We start from the raw sequence: 13,645 nt of genomic DNA on the forward strand, positions 1-13,645 counted from the left end.
TTAAAGTTGGCTTACGTGCTAACTTAACCCACTTCCTCTAAACTGTTTCTAATTACTTATATTTACTTTGTACTACAGTAATTATATAACATTTTTTTCAATACAAACAAACCTAAGTTTCCTTTAAATTTATACAGACAAAATGACCGGTAGTTTCTAAGCAATTTAAAACAATAACTAGTTTTTGTCTGCGATTTGTCGCGTAAAAAAAACTTGTAATAATTGAAGCTTATGTTAATAAGTTCAAAGGCTTCTAGTTTATTCTAGATTTATTTAGTGCCCACTTAAATTGCGTCTAATATTCATACAGTCCTCATTTAATGTTGAACCTTACCCATTTAGCTTGAATAGTTTCTAACGGCTGAATACGGAAAATTTAGATACTTGACACAATCCTAAAGTAATGATTAAAGTCCAAATTCCAAGAAAATTTAGTCTAAGTTTTAGATTCGTTTAAGTATTTGGCTACAAAACATCTCTAACTAGACAATCTAAAGTTTTACTATATCAAAGTGTTGTTTTGTGTGCAGGCCATCGGTGCGGGTGCAGTGTGGGTGCCGTGGGCGTGGGCGTGTGTGTGTGTTGGTGAGTGAGTGTGTGGGCCCATGGCGCGTAGCTAGCGGCGAGCGCACGCGGCATGCGCGCCTAGCCATGCCGGAGCTCGGCACCATATGGCGCAGTACACACAACGGTCACAGCCGATGCACAGGTCAGTGGGTACAAACCCTCAACTTTACCTAGATTAGGAATATGGTATCAGTTTTTGGTACACTATGTGAGTTAAAAGTGAATCCTAAAGTGATCCCAACTTTATTCTCTTCATCCCACCCTTATTCTCGTAAGAATAAGATGGAAATGGAACATGGATTTGACGGTGGAGGAAACTCATAGGGAGAGTATCCTCTTTGTATACGTCTCCGCTATTGCAAATGTCTAAGGCGGTCGCTTCCCCATTTTGGCTGATTCAGGTGGCCGCTTGCTTGTTTGCCACCTCCATATTATATAAAAAAAATCTAGGATCCGACAGGCGTATTAACGCATAAAATTGTAGGTTCACAATTGATGAAATGTAAAGGCCGTGATTTACTAAAATCAGTATATTGTTTGGCGAGTTTAGAAATTTTGATATCTCTAAGTTAAAATTTAGGTTTGCTAAAGGCAATGAATAGAAAGATTTTTTCTTAATGTTGGGAACGAACTGCATAATATTTTAATGTTTTGAATGCCTTACGGAAAACAGTCGCTTTAGTTGTACGTCATTTGTACTAAAATTAGCAAAACATATTAAAGGTAAATATGAGAGTTATTGCTGACGTCATATTTAAACTGGCGACCAAACATTAAATGAATCATCAAACATTTCGATAATATTTGTTTAAACTTTATTTTCGAACGCTAACCGGTCTATTAAATCCGTGTTCGGTGGTCGGAACATCGAGAACCGGTTAGTCGCGAAGCACTTTAGTGTAGAACTCTCTAGAAGCCCGCCTAGCAGCTCTAAGACACCGGTTGTATCGTTCAGTCCATTCCTTGAGAAAGGCTACATTCCGATAGTGAATAACGAAAGAAATCTACTTCTTTTATTATACAAATGTATAAAAACCTTGAAATAATACCGGTCTATCGAAATTTATATTAATTTTCTCAGTTTTCGTATTATCCGATCATTATAAACAATTGGCTCCGCATGTCTGTCGACTACGCATTGACAGAGCGTGAATGTGAATCAGCGGATGCAACGACCGTGTGTTTGTTTGTACAGATGTTTCGTGTACTAATTAATATCGAACGGCTATAAACCGGCTTCGGTTAACAATGTGGCTAACCTCATTAGAAATAATACTTGTTGTTATTTAGTATTTAATGCTGCAAGTCTAGCTTTGTTAACCTCTGTATACTTTGTCGGACAATCTATTTGAAGCCTGATTTAATACGTATATTTACGAGTTTTGTTGGTTAACAATGAAATAAGGTCGAATTGTCAAAGAAAAATCGAAACGTGATATATAAATAAAAATGTTGGTATAAATCTTCAGTCGGTTGTATTTTTTTTCTGAACGTTTCTAAGAATACTTTCAAGTTTTACATATTGTTCTGTATAATAAACTAGCTGTTCCCGTGCGGCTTCATCCGCATGAAATTATAAAAAAATTTAGTTACTGTTTACATTTGATAAATTGTCAATAGCAAATGTCAAAATGACATAACATGACAGACTTCGGCAATCTTGTTTCCTTGATGTTGGCAACAACTTATGGTCTCTTTCCCACATTAGGGTTTTTATCCAAAATATTTACCCCCTAAGTATAATGGTGTGAAAATATATAGCCTAAAGCGTGACGTAAATATAGGGCTTTTTATTAAACAAAGAATTATTCAAAAATATGCTGTAATTGCTGACTTCTTAGGCAACAAAGTATGTGTTTACGCTTTATTATTAAAGTATAGATTATTTTACCCAATTTCTTTCATTTAATATATAATTTTCTAACAATTATAACAATTTATTAAGATAATTACATAATTTCATTTTCTATAAAATCATGATTTTATTGCCCTTCCAAAATAAATCGATACATTTGTGTTTGAAATTGTACTTGCTAGACAAGTCAGAGACTTAATTTAATTTATGCCATAGTATATAGTCTCCCTTAGCGATTAATTATCTTAACTTTGCGAAATTGTCACAAAACAATGTCACGTTCCAGTTAAAAGTTAACTAGCGGTGAGTAACCCAATGTGACAACCAGGTTAATGCTAACACAGTCCGTATTGAACACGGGACTGAGTCCCCGCGACCACTGGCAACGTGCCATTGACGCTGGCAACTGGACTAACCTATTATATAAATTCGACGTAAGGAGGATATGTAATATAGAGAATTTATGCATCCTAGGAAGGACGTAAGTGTGGAGAGGAACGGAAACAATGCTTGCTTGTTGCGGATTATGACGTCATCTAGAGGTATACTCGGCTGCGACTATTCCATTACCTGCGTGGTGGTATACAGTAATAATAGCGATGCGAGTTTAGTTAGGATGGATGTTAGAGCTTGTAGTCTAAATTGCTGAACGGATCTCGATGAATTTTGGTATAGATGTAGTAATGTAAAATTATCAAAAGTAAGTATCCTATGTAGGCTACTTACTTTTTTTTATTTTCGGACGTAATCGCAGGCGAAAGCTAGTAACAACTTAAAATAAATAAAGAACCTTTTAAATGCAAGAACCGCGATTTAATAAATTTATATAAGTTAAGAATTTGCATTAATTTAATAGGATACTAAAAATGGTAAAATTGTAAATTATAAGTACACTTCCAGATTATATTCACATCTGTGACAAAATTCTTTGATATCCGAAGCAGTGTTTGAAATACATACGTGGTAATATTTATTTCAGGCTTTCGCGCGCGACTCCGTTCACGCGGAATTAAAAGAAACTAAAGTGAGCAGCCTATGTGTTCTTCCAGACTACCCTTACATCTAAACCATATTTCTTCGAAATCCGTTCAGTAGATTAGGCTACAAACTCTAACAAACATCCATCAATTTATCTAAACGTTCGGATTTATAATATTAGTAAGATTAATATGATGATAGTAAAATTAAAAGTTAAAATACTTGAATATGGTTTATTTACATCATTACAGCATGACGTCATCGAGCACATCGAAAATACTAATTAATTTTATCGTAAAAATTCCGCACCACTCTAATAACCTTGAACAAAGAGTTGAACGACACACGAATAACAACCTTATGTGTATTGCAATTAGAGTGTACATGTGTGGCGATGCAGGACTGCGATATATGGCTAAACATGTGGGTCGACGCCCCCTTTTATCTCCCGCTAGTAAACAATCCTTTAGACTTACTAATTCAACACCCGGATACGTCTGGCTTTTATCAACTGTTCAGAGAAGTGCATTTAATTGGTCTACAAATCTTAAAATTTTAGTAATGTTATAAATGCGAATGTTAAGATAGATGGGTGGATGTTTGTTAGCGTTACAAACGGCTGAACGGATCTGGACGAAATTTGGCATACACGTAGAGGACAGTCTGGAATAAAATATAGGCTACTTACTTTTTTTTTTTATTTTAATACCACGAAGACGGAGTCGCGGGCAAAACCTAGTTAAAAATAAAGAATTACACGCAAGAATGTTGAAGTATTTTTAGTGTAAAGTAAAATCGTCCCTTCGGGTATTGCGATTCATAAGAAAGGAAATTTTAAGATATAAAATAAACCTGTTGCGCCGACCTTACAGGATAAAGAGGAAGATGATCTCCAAATAATCTTAAACGTTGACAAAAGTTACAAATACCCACACAGGGTAAATGTTAGGTAAATTCCATTCTGGAGGTGTTCGGGTCGTTCGCCCTGGGAGCTATTCCTCTCCACGTGTCCACGTCGACGACACAAAACTAATATTGATCATTTACATTTGGCAACGCTTGCGTCATCACTTGACATTACTCATGGTGATAACGTGATAAAAATAACGTACCACTTCTCATCTAAATAACACACTTTTTACGACCTTATATTATTTAACACCAGAGAATTTTGAGAACATTAGTTATGAGTGTGAGAGAATGAGATGGATGGGTTGCGTGAAAGGTGACATGATTAGGGAGTGATGACTGAGATGACGGATGATAGAGTTATTAGGAGGACGAAAACCTGTTGTGCCGACACTACGGGAGTAGGATAATGATGATGATGATGACATTATTTTACACCAACAGTAAAATGCTCCTTAGTGTTTAATATGCAAACCAAACACTAAGGGGGACCGCGTAATTACTATGTGGATAATAAGACTGTCGCTGGCTCCGTCCTACAATGAACATTTTCATGTCGTTCTTACAGCAAAGAAAGACATCGTTATGGAAGCCGCACATTACATGTAAAGAAATTAAAATATGACAACCAAGTCGCAGTTACCTAGGGTAACTGTATATGGCCTAGTGCCTACTTAGAGCTACTTAGGCTCCGAGCCCTTTTGGGGACGTATAGTGAATGATAATAAGGCAATAATTGATACATTCATTTGTATTTGACAAGTCCTTACAATAGATATAATAAAAAAATGTAAACGCATTTGAATTACTTTGGTAAAGAAATGTTAATGAAAAGAGAAAGTTTATTGACTTACTGTTGACTTCGAAGTTAGACTATAAATAAAAATTACACGGTTGGTAATTTTCTTTACTTACCACGATTTAATAAAAGCTGCGTATTTTAAGTATGAATGTTTTGTAAATAGAATAGTTGATTGGTAAAAGTTTATTACGAAGTAGGTCGCGGTTGAAGTTTGAATGGAAACAGAAACCTTGACAGTAGCTCCCGCCACGGCCGCTCGCCTCCGCCTTGCGTATATCTTGTGATTATTAATATTTTTTCATAATTCGAAATACTAGCTTTCGCCCGCGACTGCGTCTGCGTAGAAAAGAAAACAAAAGTAGCCTATGTGTTCTTCCAGATTAACTTTACAACTAAGCTTAGCAACATGGACAGAAAATTTTAGTTCCTAAAAAAAGAAGAAATATAATTTTAACGTGTGTAGATGAAGTGACATTTAATTTTTTAATCTATTATTTATAAGACGAGTTAAACTAAAACTTTCGTCGTGATGTACAAAATGATCGTATCGCAACAAAAATAAAACACGATCCTATCAAATGAATCAGACGGGATACGGAGCTAGACGTTCCTGGAAAGAATTCCAACACGATCTGGTTTAGCTGACTAGTATAATCTGTGATGCGCCAAACGATTTCTACCGACAGACGCACAAGACATTTATTGCACTACAGAAAAGCGGGTCATTTTTTCCACGGACATCTATACTTCTATACTAATATAATGAAGAGAAGAAATTTTTGTATGCATTGTAATACCTCGAATACGTTATCAGTGAGTAACATAGGCTATGTTATTTACTATTTTTTAACGCGGACGAAGTCGCAAATATAGTTGTTCAGACTTCCTACTGAATATCCAAAAAGGTGGAAAATATATCATAAAAACATACATAATACGTGCTAAAATACTAACATAACTCTGCTGTGTACCTAAAACAAGGCTTTAACTTAAAAAAAAGTAGAAAACGACTGGTTCAGTCGGCCCAGTAACGATGTCGGGTCATCGATTTTTCATTAGACCGTCCGACACGCGCTCGAAATATCCCCGACAGTCTGTCCCTCCTCCCCTCGCCCTGCATTGCTGACCTCAGCCCCGTAGTGTAAATATAAACTGTTTATGCAACAACTAACAAACTTTGGTTACTATGAAAACGCGTTATTAAGAGAATATTCGGTATCTAACAGCTGCTAAAAATACCTTTATACCTTCAACTGATATCAGCTGAAATCTTTTGATTAATGTATATCCATACTACGAATAAATTCAAGATGGCCGCTGCCACAAAATGGCGGAAAAAAGTTTGCTCTAGACTTCATTAGATGTCCAATGAGGAAATGCTGATAGCTTTTCGCAAATCTATTTTTACGTACCCAGATCAATCTCTTTGCGCATTTGAAATGTTTTTGTTTTTTTAACTGCAGTGTATTTTTCCGCTCGTGTTTTAACGAACGTGCCCCAATAACTAGGTTCTGTCGACTTAAAACTGGATTACAACCTTTGCACGGCCTTGATACTGCAGACTGCAGGCGTACGGCATTGCGTATGTTATGAGTAATACTGTAGTTAACATTAAAAAGTTTTTTCATTAATTATAACAATAAAAAAGACCGCGCATAATTCAATAGCTTATACAGTAGAGTCTTGGTAAGTTTAAGTCCAAGGGAAACACAAAATATTTTAAGTTAGAGAGGTTTTAAGTTATCAAGGGTCTTAGAGGTTTTGGGCTCTTATGGGAAGGGAACATATTATTTTTGGAAGTTATAGAGGTTTGAGTTATCGAGGTTCTACTGTATATTAACTAGCTTTTGCCCGAGACTCCGTTTGCGTGGAATTAAAATAATTAAAAGCTAGGATCCTATGTGTTTTTTCAGATTATGTTCTACATCTATGGCAAATTTCATCGAGATCCGTTCAGCAGTTAGGCTACAAACTCTAACAAACATCTATCTAAACTTTTGCATTTATAATATTAGTATGATTTCAACTGACACAGTTTGTAGACAGATCTAGACAGCTATTTATGCTAGACCTTATTTGGTTGTTCGTGGAAACTAAGCTCGGCCCCAATGCCTATAGATTTGAATAAAAATATCTCGATTTATTCGTCCCAGGCTCGGAGTTTGTGAAGTCGACCCGAATACCTTGTTTTATGCTCACAATAATAGATGTCTGCGGATTTATGACAAATATTGTCTTGTGTGTTGTAGTAGAGCGTCGGTAGCTCAGTGGTTTGAACACTTGACTTGTAACCTACAGGTCTTGGGTTCGAATCCCGCTGTACCAATGTGATTTTCGATTTTTCGAATTTTCATGTGTACATAATTTACTCGACGTTCTTACGGTGAAGGAAAACATCGTGATGCCTGCACATATCGGCGAAGAAATTCAAAGATATGTGTGAAGTCAACCAACCCGCACTTGGCCAGCGTGGTTGACTATGGCCTAGTCACCCCATATTAGGGTAGGCTCCGAGCCCCTCGGTAGGGACGTATAGTGAGCTGGTGATGATGATTTCTTGTATTCTATGAGTTTTGTAATTAATTAATAAAAATGTATTAGTTTAATATTTTTAGCAAACTTAGGTCCTATATAAATCGATTTTATATACTTATTTTACTAGATAAGTTGAAAAAAAAACATACAGACTTCTTCTTCTTTTGGAAAATCGGTCAAAAATTAACTATTTTTCTTTTTACTTGTTCTATTTAAACATGACAGAAGTTGAAAATAAATAACATTTCAGCTAAACCAAACTTTTCAATACAACAATATTTTCTCTATTTGGAAAGTTTCTTGCAATATTTTTGAATTACACAAACCATTTGGGGTTTTGCGTCTGTCGCAGATTTCGCACAATTTCCCGCGCAAACGATTCTATTTAGGTCAAGGAGACTCGGTTTGAGTTGGTGAACGGACTAAATGGTCGATTGTAATTGGCCGTAAAACCGGTATTCACATCCCTTCATGCCTATCCTTTTATTTTATTGCAATGCTTTTAAAAGCCATTCGTTTGAGAACTTATTTAAACCTATCTCGCGCTAAGTATAGCCTGATAGTGCAATTTTATTTTCTGTATTTAAATACTACTAAAACTACACTAAGAGAATCCGTCAGTAAAGTAGCAACTGGGTGCGAATGATAATAAAATCTTATACGGAATGTATACAATTCTATGAATAATTTAAACTGTAAAATTAAAGAGGTCGTGTTATAAAGTCTTCTATAAACAGCTTCACTATAAAAAGGATATACGATTCATAGCAAACCTTTCAATGAAGCCGTTTCGCTGCAAATCAATTGAACGTTGAGAGAACGAGAAAAAAATGAAATGTCATTTTCGATACTTAAATCGTTAGAACAGTTATTTCACTGAAAACGCCTTGAATCTTATTTTTCGTTTCGGAACGCACTGAATAAAACATCAAAAGATTCTTTTTATCAGTTCTGTCGAAGTTAGACAAAGAAATAGGACGGGATTTTTCGTAGGTATTTTTCTGTGCCACCGTAGAAACAATGAAATGTTTTAAGTTTTCGCAATATCGTTTTAATTTCTTTAAAGACCGAAAACGTAGTAGAGATTTCAGATGTTGTTTTATTGTTTGCATAATATATTTAAAGAAATATGGTACACAGTCACAGTCGTAAGATGCGCAAAATGGAACTGATTATGTGGCCACATTGTAATGAGTAAGCTCTTAGACCATAGACATCAATCTTTTTTGTCAAATAATTTTGATCACGAGCCAGCTACATATACATTAAATAGATTGATTTGTTTTGATTTGGTCTTCGTTAATCACGATAAAATTTATGATATTCGCGTATTTATATCATATTGTTATAAAGCTTTTTATTGTTATCTTTTAAAATTGCGATAAACATGACAAGATATAGGTATGTACGTAAAGAGCATAGGCCAGCTGATCTCACGGGTATGCGTACCGAGAGACCGAGACGCGGTGAAATAGCAATGCGACGTTGCCGGCTTGCCGAGCGCCGCGCCGCGCACCGCGCGTTGCCGCTCCGTGCGCCCGCCAACAGACTCGTTTGCCAATGCTCCACTCAGGCCGGGTAAGTTCTCCGCGTAAATGGAGTGGAGCCACGCTACAACGTATCCAATTTAATAATTTTACCTTCGTTAAAAACGTTGCATTCGGTAACGGTCCGCGCTCCGACCAATTAAGCCAACCCCCGACCGGTTTTCGTAATTTTGATTTTGCAGTTAATTGGCCGTTGCATCGCAAAAAGTACGTCAACACGACGTGAACGGGGTCCCGATGTCCGTGCCCGGTGCCCGGTGCCCGGTGCCCGTTCCCCGCGACCTGCTGAATCCAATAGGGTTGTCAAATATACATCAGATTTGTAGTCACAAGAATATAGTTCCTATGAGGCGTGGAACTAGGTACTGAATGTTTGCAAATCAATTCGTTATACAAACATGGTTAATTTGATAATTTTAGGCAAACCTCAAGAAATATCTTTGTTTATATATTCCCTATTATTCTTAAAAACACTAGATTCCAAACTTAAATATTCATGTCTCAACAGAGCGTTAAGATTAACTTATGACTCATCATTATGCAAATTTCCTATCGTTGACATTAATCTCTCAAGTCTTTTATTTAATTACTATAATTTCCGAGTATTGTCAGCCCTGGCAGTAACTGTACAGTAATTCGGTCGGCGACTGGTACGTTCGCGGAACAATGCAGTAATGTTTCATGTCTGTAATAAACTCCGCGCTATTCTCAGACGTACAAAGTTCCATACTTCTACAATATTAGTCGTAAAACATGTATAGAATCGCGTTATTTATACGTGCTGTACACATGTACAATACGTAATAACTGTTTATATATGTTTATTATATGAATAACGACTTTTGCAATTCAATATACTTTTAAGATGAATGAGAAAGGAGTGACACAGCACATAAATTTCATAAGTGAGGGTTAACATTATGCAGGACTTGTAAACTTACTAAAATTATAAATACGAAAGTTTAGATGGATGTTTGTTAGAGTTAGCCTTGAGCTAAACGGATCGTTGTAATTTGGCAAAAATGAAGACACTAGTCTGGAAGAACATATAGGATATTTACGTTTTTTTTTAATTCCAGTAGAGTCGCAGGCAAAAGCTAGTGTTTTTATAGCTGGTGTTGTGTAGCATCGATCGCGTTGCCGTCCCGCTAGCTCGGGCGCCCGGCGTTGCCGCTCCTCCTGTCATTATTTATTATATTACAGACGCCCCGCTGCACAGGCCTTGCGTCACCGTGCAATGGCCGACTTCCAACTATTGTCTTTTTTGCTCAAACGCGTGCGTAACATCACGACACGCCTGCTTTATGGGGTGGGTAGTGTTAAAATACTTAAGTACTAGTTTATTAATTTCATTATTGAGTCTTTCGATGTATTATGCCTTAAGGAGTCATAGGCATATCAGGATATAACAATAGTCAAAAAATAGTCTAATCTGACTACTTTTTTTTTAATAATAACATCAAACGATATAAATGTATATTTTTATGTAATGCCGTACCCGTGTAGTCATTAGAGAAGAATAATGACAGTTATTTGATGCAATCATCATCAAAACATGCAAACAAAAACGTAGCCGGTGTTTGGGCCTCATTAACTCAGTCGTTAATCAAGACTGGAGTGATAGATGCGGGGAATATAACTTTTTACACTATCAAAATCATAAAACATTAATAAAAAATAAACATCATTTGTTATGACTAGAAAATCCTGGACATACTGTAATGTTTATATGAAACTGTTGGGCAATATTAAAACACTAGTTTTCGCTTGCATCTACGTCCGCGTGGATATTAAAAAAATCATAAACACGTCTTGTCTAATTCTAGGCAACAATTTTTTCCGTATTAGTGTTTTAGTAACCTAGAAAGAGATGGATTGCGTGAAAGGTAACATCATGAAGGGAGTGATGACAGATGACGTATGATAGAGTTATTTGGAGGACGAAAACTCGGTGCGCCGACCCTACGGGAGTAGGATAAGACAGGGGAGATTATTAGTGTTGTAGTAATTACTGTTTTAATGAAACATACTTTTTATAGTGACCTTGAATATATCGAAATTGAATATAAATAAAGTTCGGCTTGGCAATAATTACATAATGAACCTTTTTTTTTCTCGCTGGGAAAATGCATTTACGCATCCCCCCCGTTATCAGGGGGGGGGTATGTGGGACTCGCCGGCCAAGAAGATGGAAAATGACCGGAATACCCACTAAAAACCCAGCGGTGTTCCTTCTATCCGCCAGTGGCTGGGTCACGGGAACGCTTGCGCAATCTTCCGCGATATTACATAATTAACCTACCTCAACTAAAACATTTTACTATATGCTAGCTTCCGCCCGTGGCTCCGTTCGCGTGGTATTAATAATTTACTACTTACTTTTTACTATTTACTAAATACTAAATTTCATCTAAATCCGTTCAGCTGTTTAGGCTACAAACTCAAACATCTATCCATCCATCCATCCATCCATCCATCCATCCATCTAAACTTTCGCATTGATAATATTAGTATGATTAAAACTGTAAAGTAGGAATTACTACTAATAACATTCTATATGTAAATAGTGTTTAGAATTTATTACCTAACTATAGTTAGATTTATAACTTAAGAATGGAAAGACCTTAGACCTAGAAAGTTGAATTCAGTTTATCTTCAAGTAGGCACTTCCTTAGACTTTACTATCTACGTAACTTAATGATACATTTGTATTTAGCGTTTTCCTTTAACGTATTTGAGCATCGGTGATTCATGGGTTTATGAATTTGTAATCTACAGGTCTTTGGTTCGAATCCCGCTGTACCAGTGTGATTTTAGAATTTCATACGTTATTTACCCGACGTTCTTACGGTGAAGGAAAACATCTTGTTTTCTCCACATATCGGCAAAGACATTCAAGATATGTCTGAAGTCAACCAGCAGTGGGACATGGTGGTTGACTATGGCCTAGTCATTCTAGTTTCGGGCTCCAAGCCCCTCGGTGGGGAGGTAAAGTGAGCTGGTGATGAAAATAAAAAAGGCACAGATTAGAGCGGGTGTGGAGATCCTCTGTACCAATATGTGAGGAAGGTAGCTGTCATGAAGAATAAAGCATTTAAAGCAGGATTTTAATATCCCCACGACAAATAGCGTAGAAAGAAAAACACTTAAATGTTTTGATGACTGCTATACAAAAATAAGGATTGAATGAACGATTACTCGATGTTTTCAAAGTTATCACTGAATTTTAAACACATTTGAAAAGAAATTTTAAAAGCTGAGTGCGAGTTTCCATCAAACACAAACACGTCATCGCGTGCTCGAAACCTCTTAGCGATTAAGCAAACAGAATTCTTCAAATGTATCTATGACGAATAACAAATTGTAAGGTTTCGTAATTGACGTTGAGATGTACGCTATAACATCTGTATATTCTATTTCTACACCATAGATGAATAAAAACATGTCATTCCGCTTATTCTGTTTGGAAATAAGAAACAGAAACAAAACACTAATAATATAAACTAGCTTTCGCTTGCTCCGTCTGCCAGGGATTAAGAAAACAAACGTGAGTAGCCTATGTTTTCTTCCAGACTATTCTTTACATCTATACCAAATTTTATTGAAATCCATTCAATCGTTTAGGCTACAAACTCTGACAAACATCCATCCATCCATCCAAACTTTCGCGTTTATAATAAATAAACTTTAAATCTACTGGACCGATTTCAAAAAATCTTTTACCATTAGAAAACTACATTATCACTGAGTAACATAGGCTAATGTTATTATTTTTTTTAATTCTGCGCGCTCGAAGTCGCGACAAAAAGCTAGTATCTCATACATGTAGGCTATCACAAGAGAAAAATAAAGGGAAACCTCTCATGTTACTAATGTACCTCCCGATTTCTTGTTATCTGAAGCAAATCAAGGTTTTGTTGCCCGACTTGCATTACTTTGCTAAAGAAAATCAACAATATCGGATGTAGGAATAACTAAATTATTTACCTGCTAAGAAAAATAACAATTATAATGTTAATTTTTCTTAAAATAAGCTTTAGAATATTTTTTTCCTAATGTAAATAAAGCGAATTCAAGTCTTCAGTTTGCATGGATGATGACAAAATAGTTAGAACACATTACAGGTAGAATTGGAAATCCTTTTTAACTACGAGAAGCATAGTGCATACACAATTTCAGAAAAATACGAGGATTTAATTCAATTTTTAATTTGGCAAACTTCCCAGCACTACGTTTGCCAGAAATCGGTTCTAAACAAACAAAACAATCTGTTCTAGAGGATCCAAAAATTTAAAAAAGGCAGCGGAAATTCATAACCAATATCATAAACCCTCTTCCGTAAGAAGGGTCACTGTATTTACTATTTTTTCATACATCATAATCAGACGACGTAAGTGTCCACACAATACATCCATATTTAATGTTATTACTTATAAATCTAGTACTAAATCT

General features: G+C 36.0%; 1 protein-coding gene across 1 annotated transcript in view; it reads left to right on the top strand.

Moving 5' to 3' along the window:
- Positions 1-13,645, top strand: part of LOC106106010 (nuclear receptor corepressor 1) — an 83,045-nt gene that overhangs the window by 4,910 nt on the left and 64,490 nt on the right. Inside the window, exon 2 of the mRNA XM_013286536.1 lies at positions 531-709. Within this exon, the coding sequence (XP_013141990.1) occupies positions 672-709 (38 nt within the window). The 5' untranslated portion in view covers positions 531-671. The remainder of the gene's footprint in view (positions 1-530; positions 710-13,645) is intronic.

This window comes from Papilio polytes, unplaced genomic scaffold (assembly GCF_000836215.1).
Source record: "Papilio polytes unplaced genomic scaffold, Ppol_1.0 DF824269.1, whole genome shotgun sequence".
Classification (NCBI taxonomy): Eukaryota; Metazoa; Arthropoda; class Insecta; order Lepidoptera; family Papilionidae; genus Papilio; species Papilio polytes.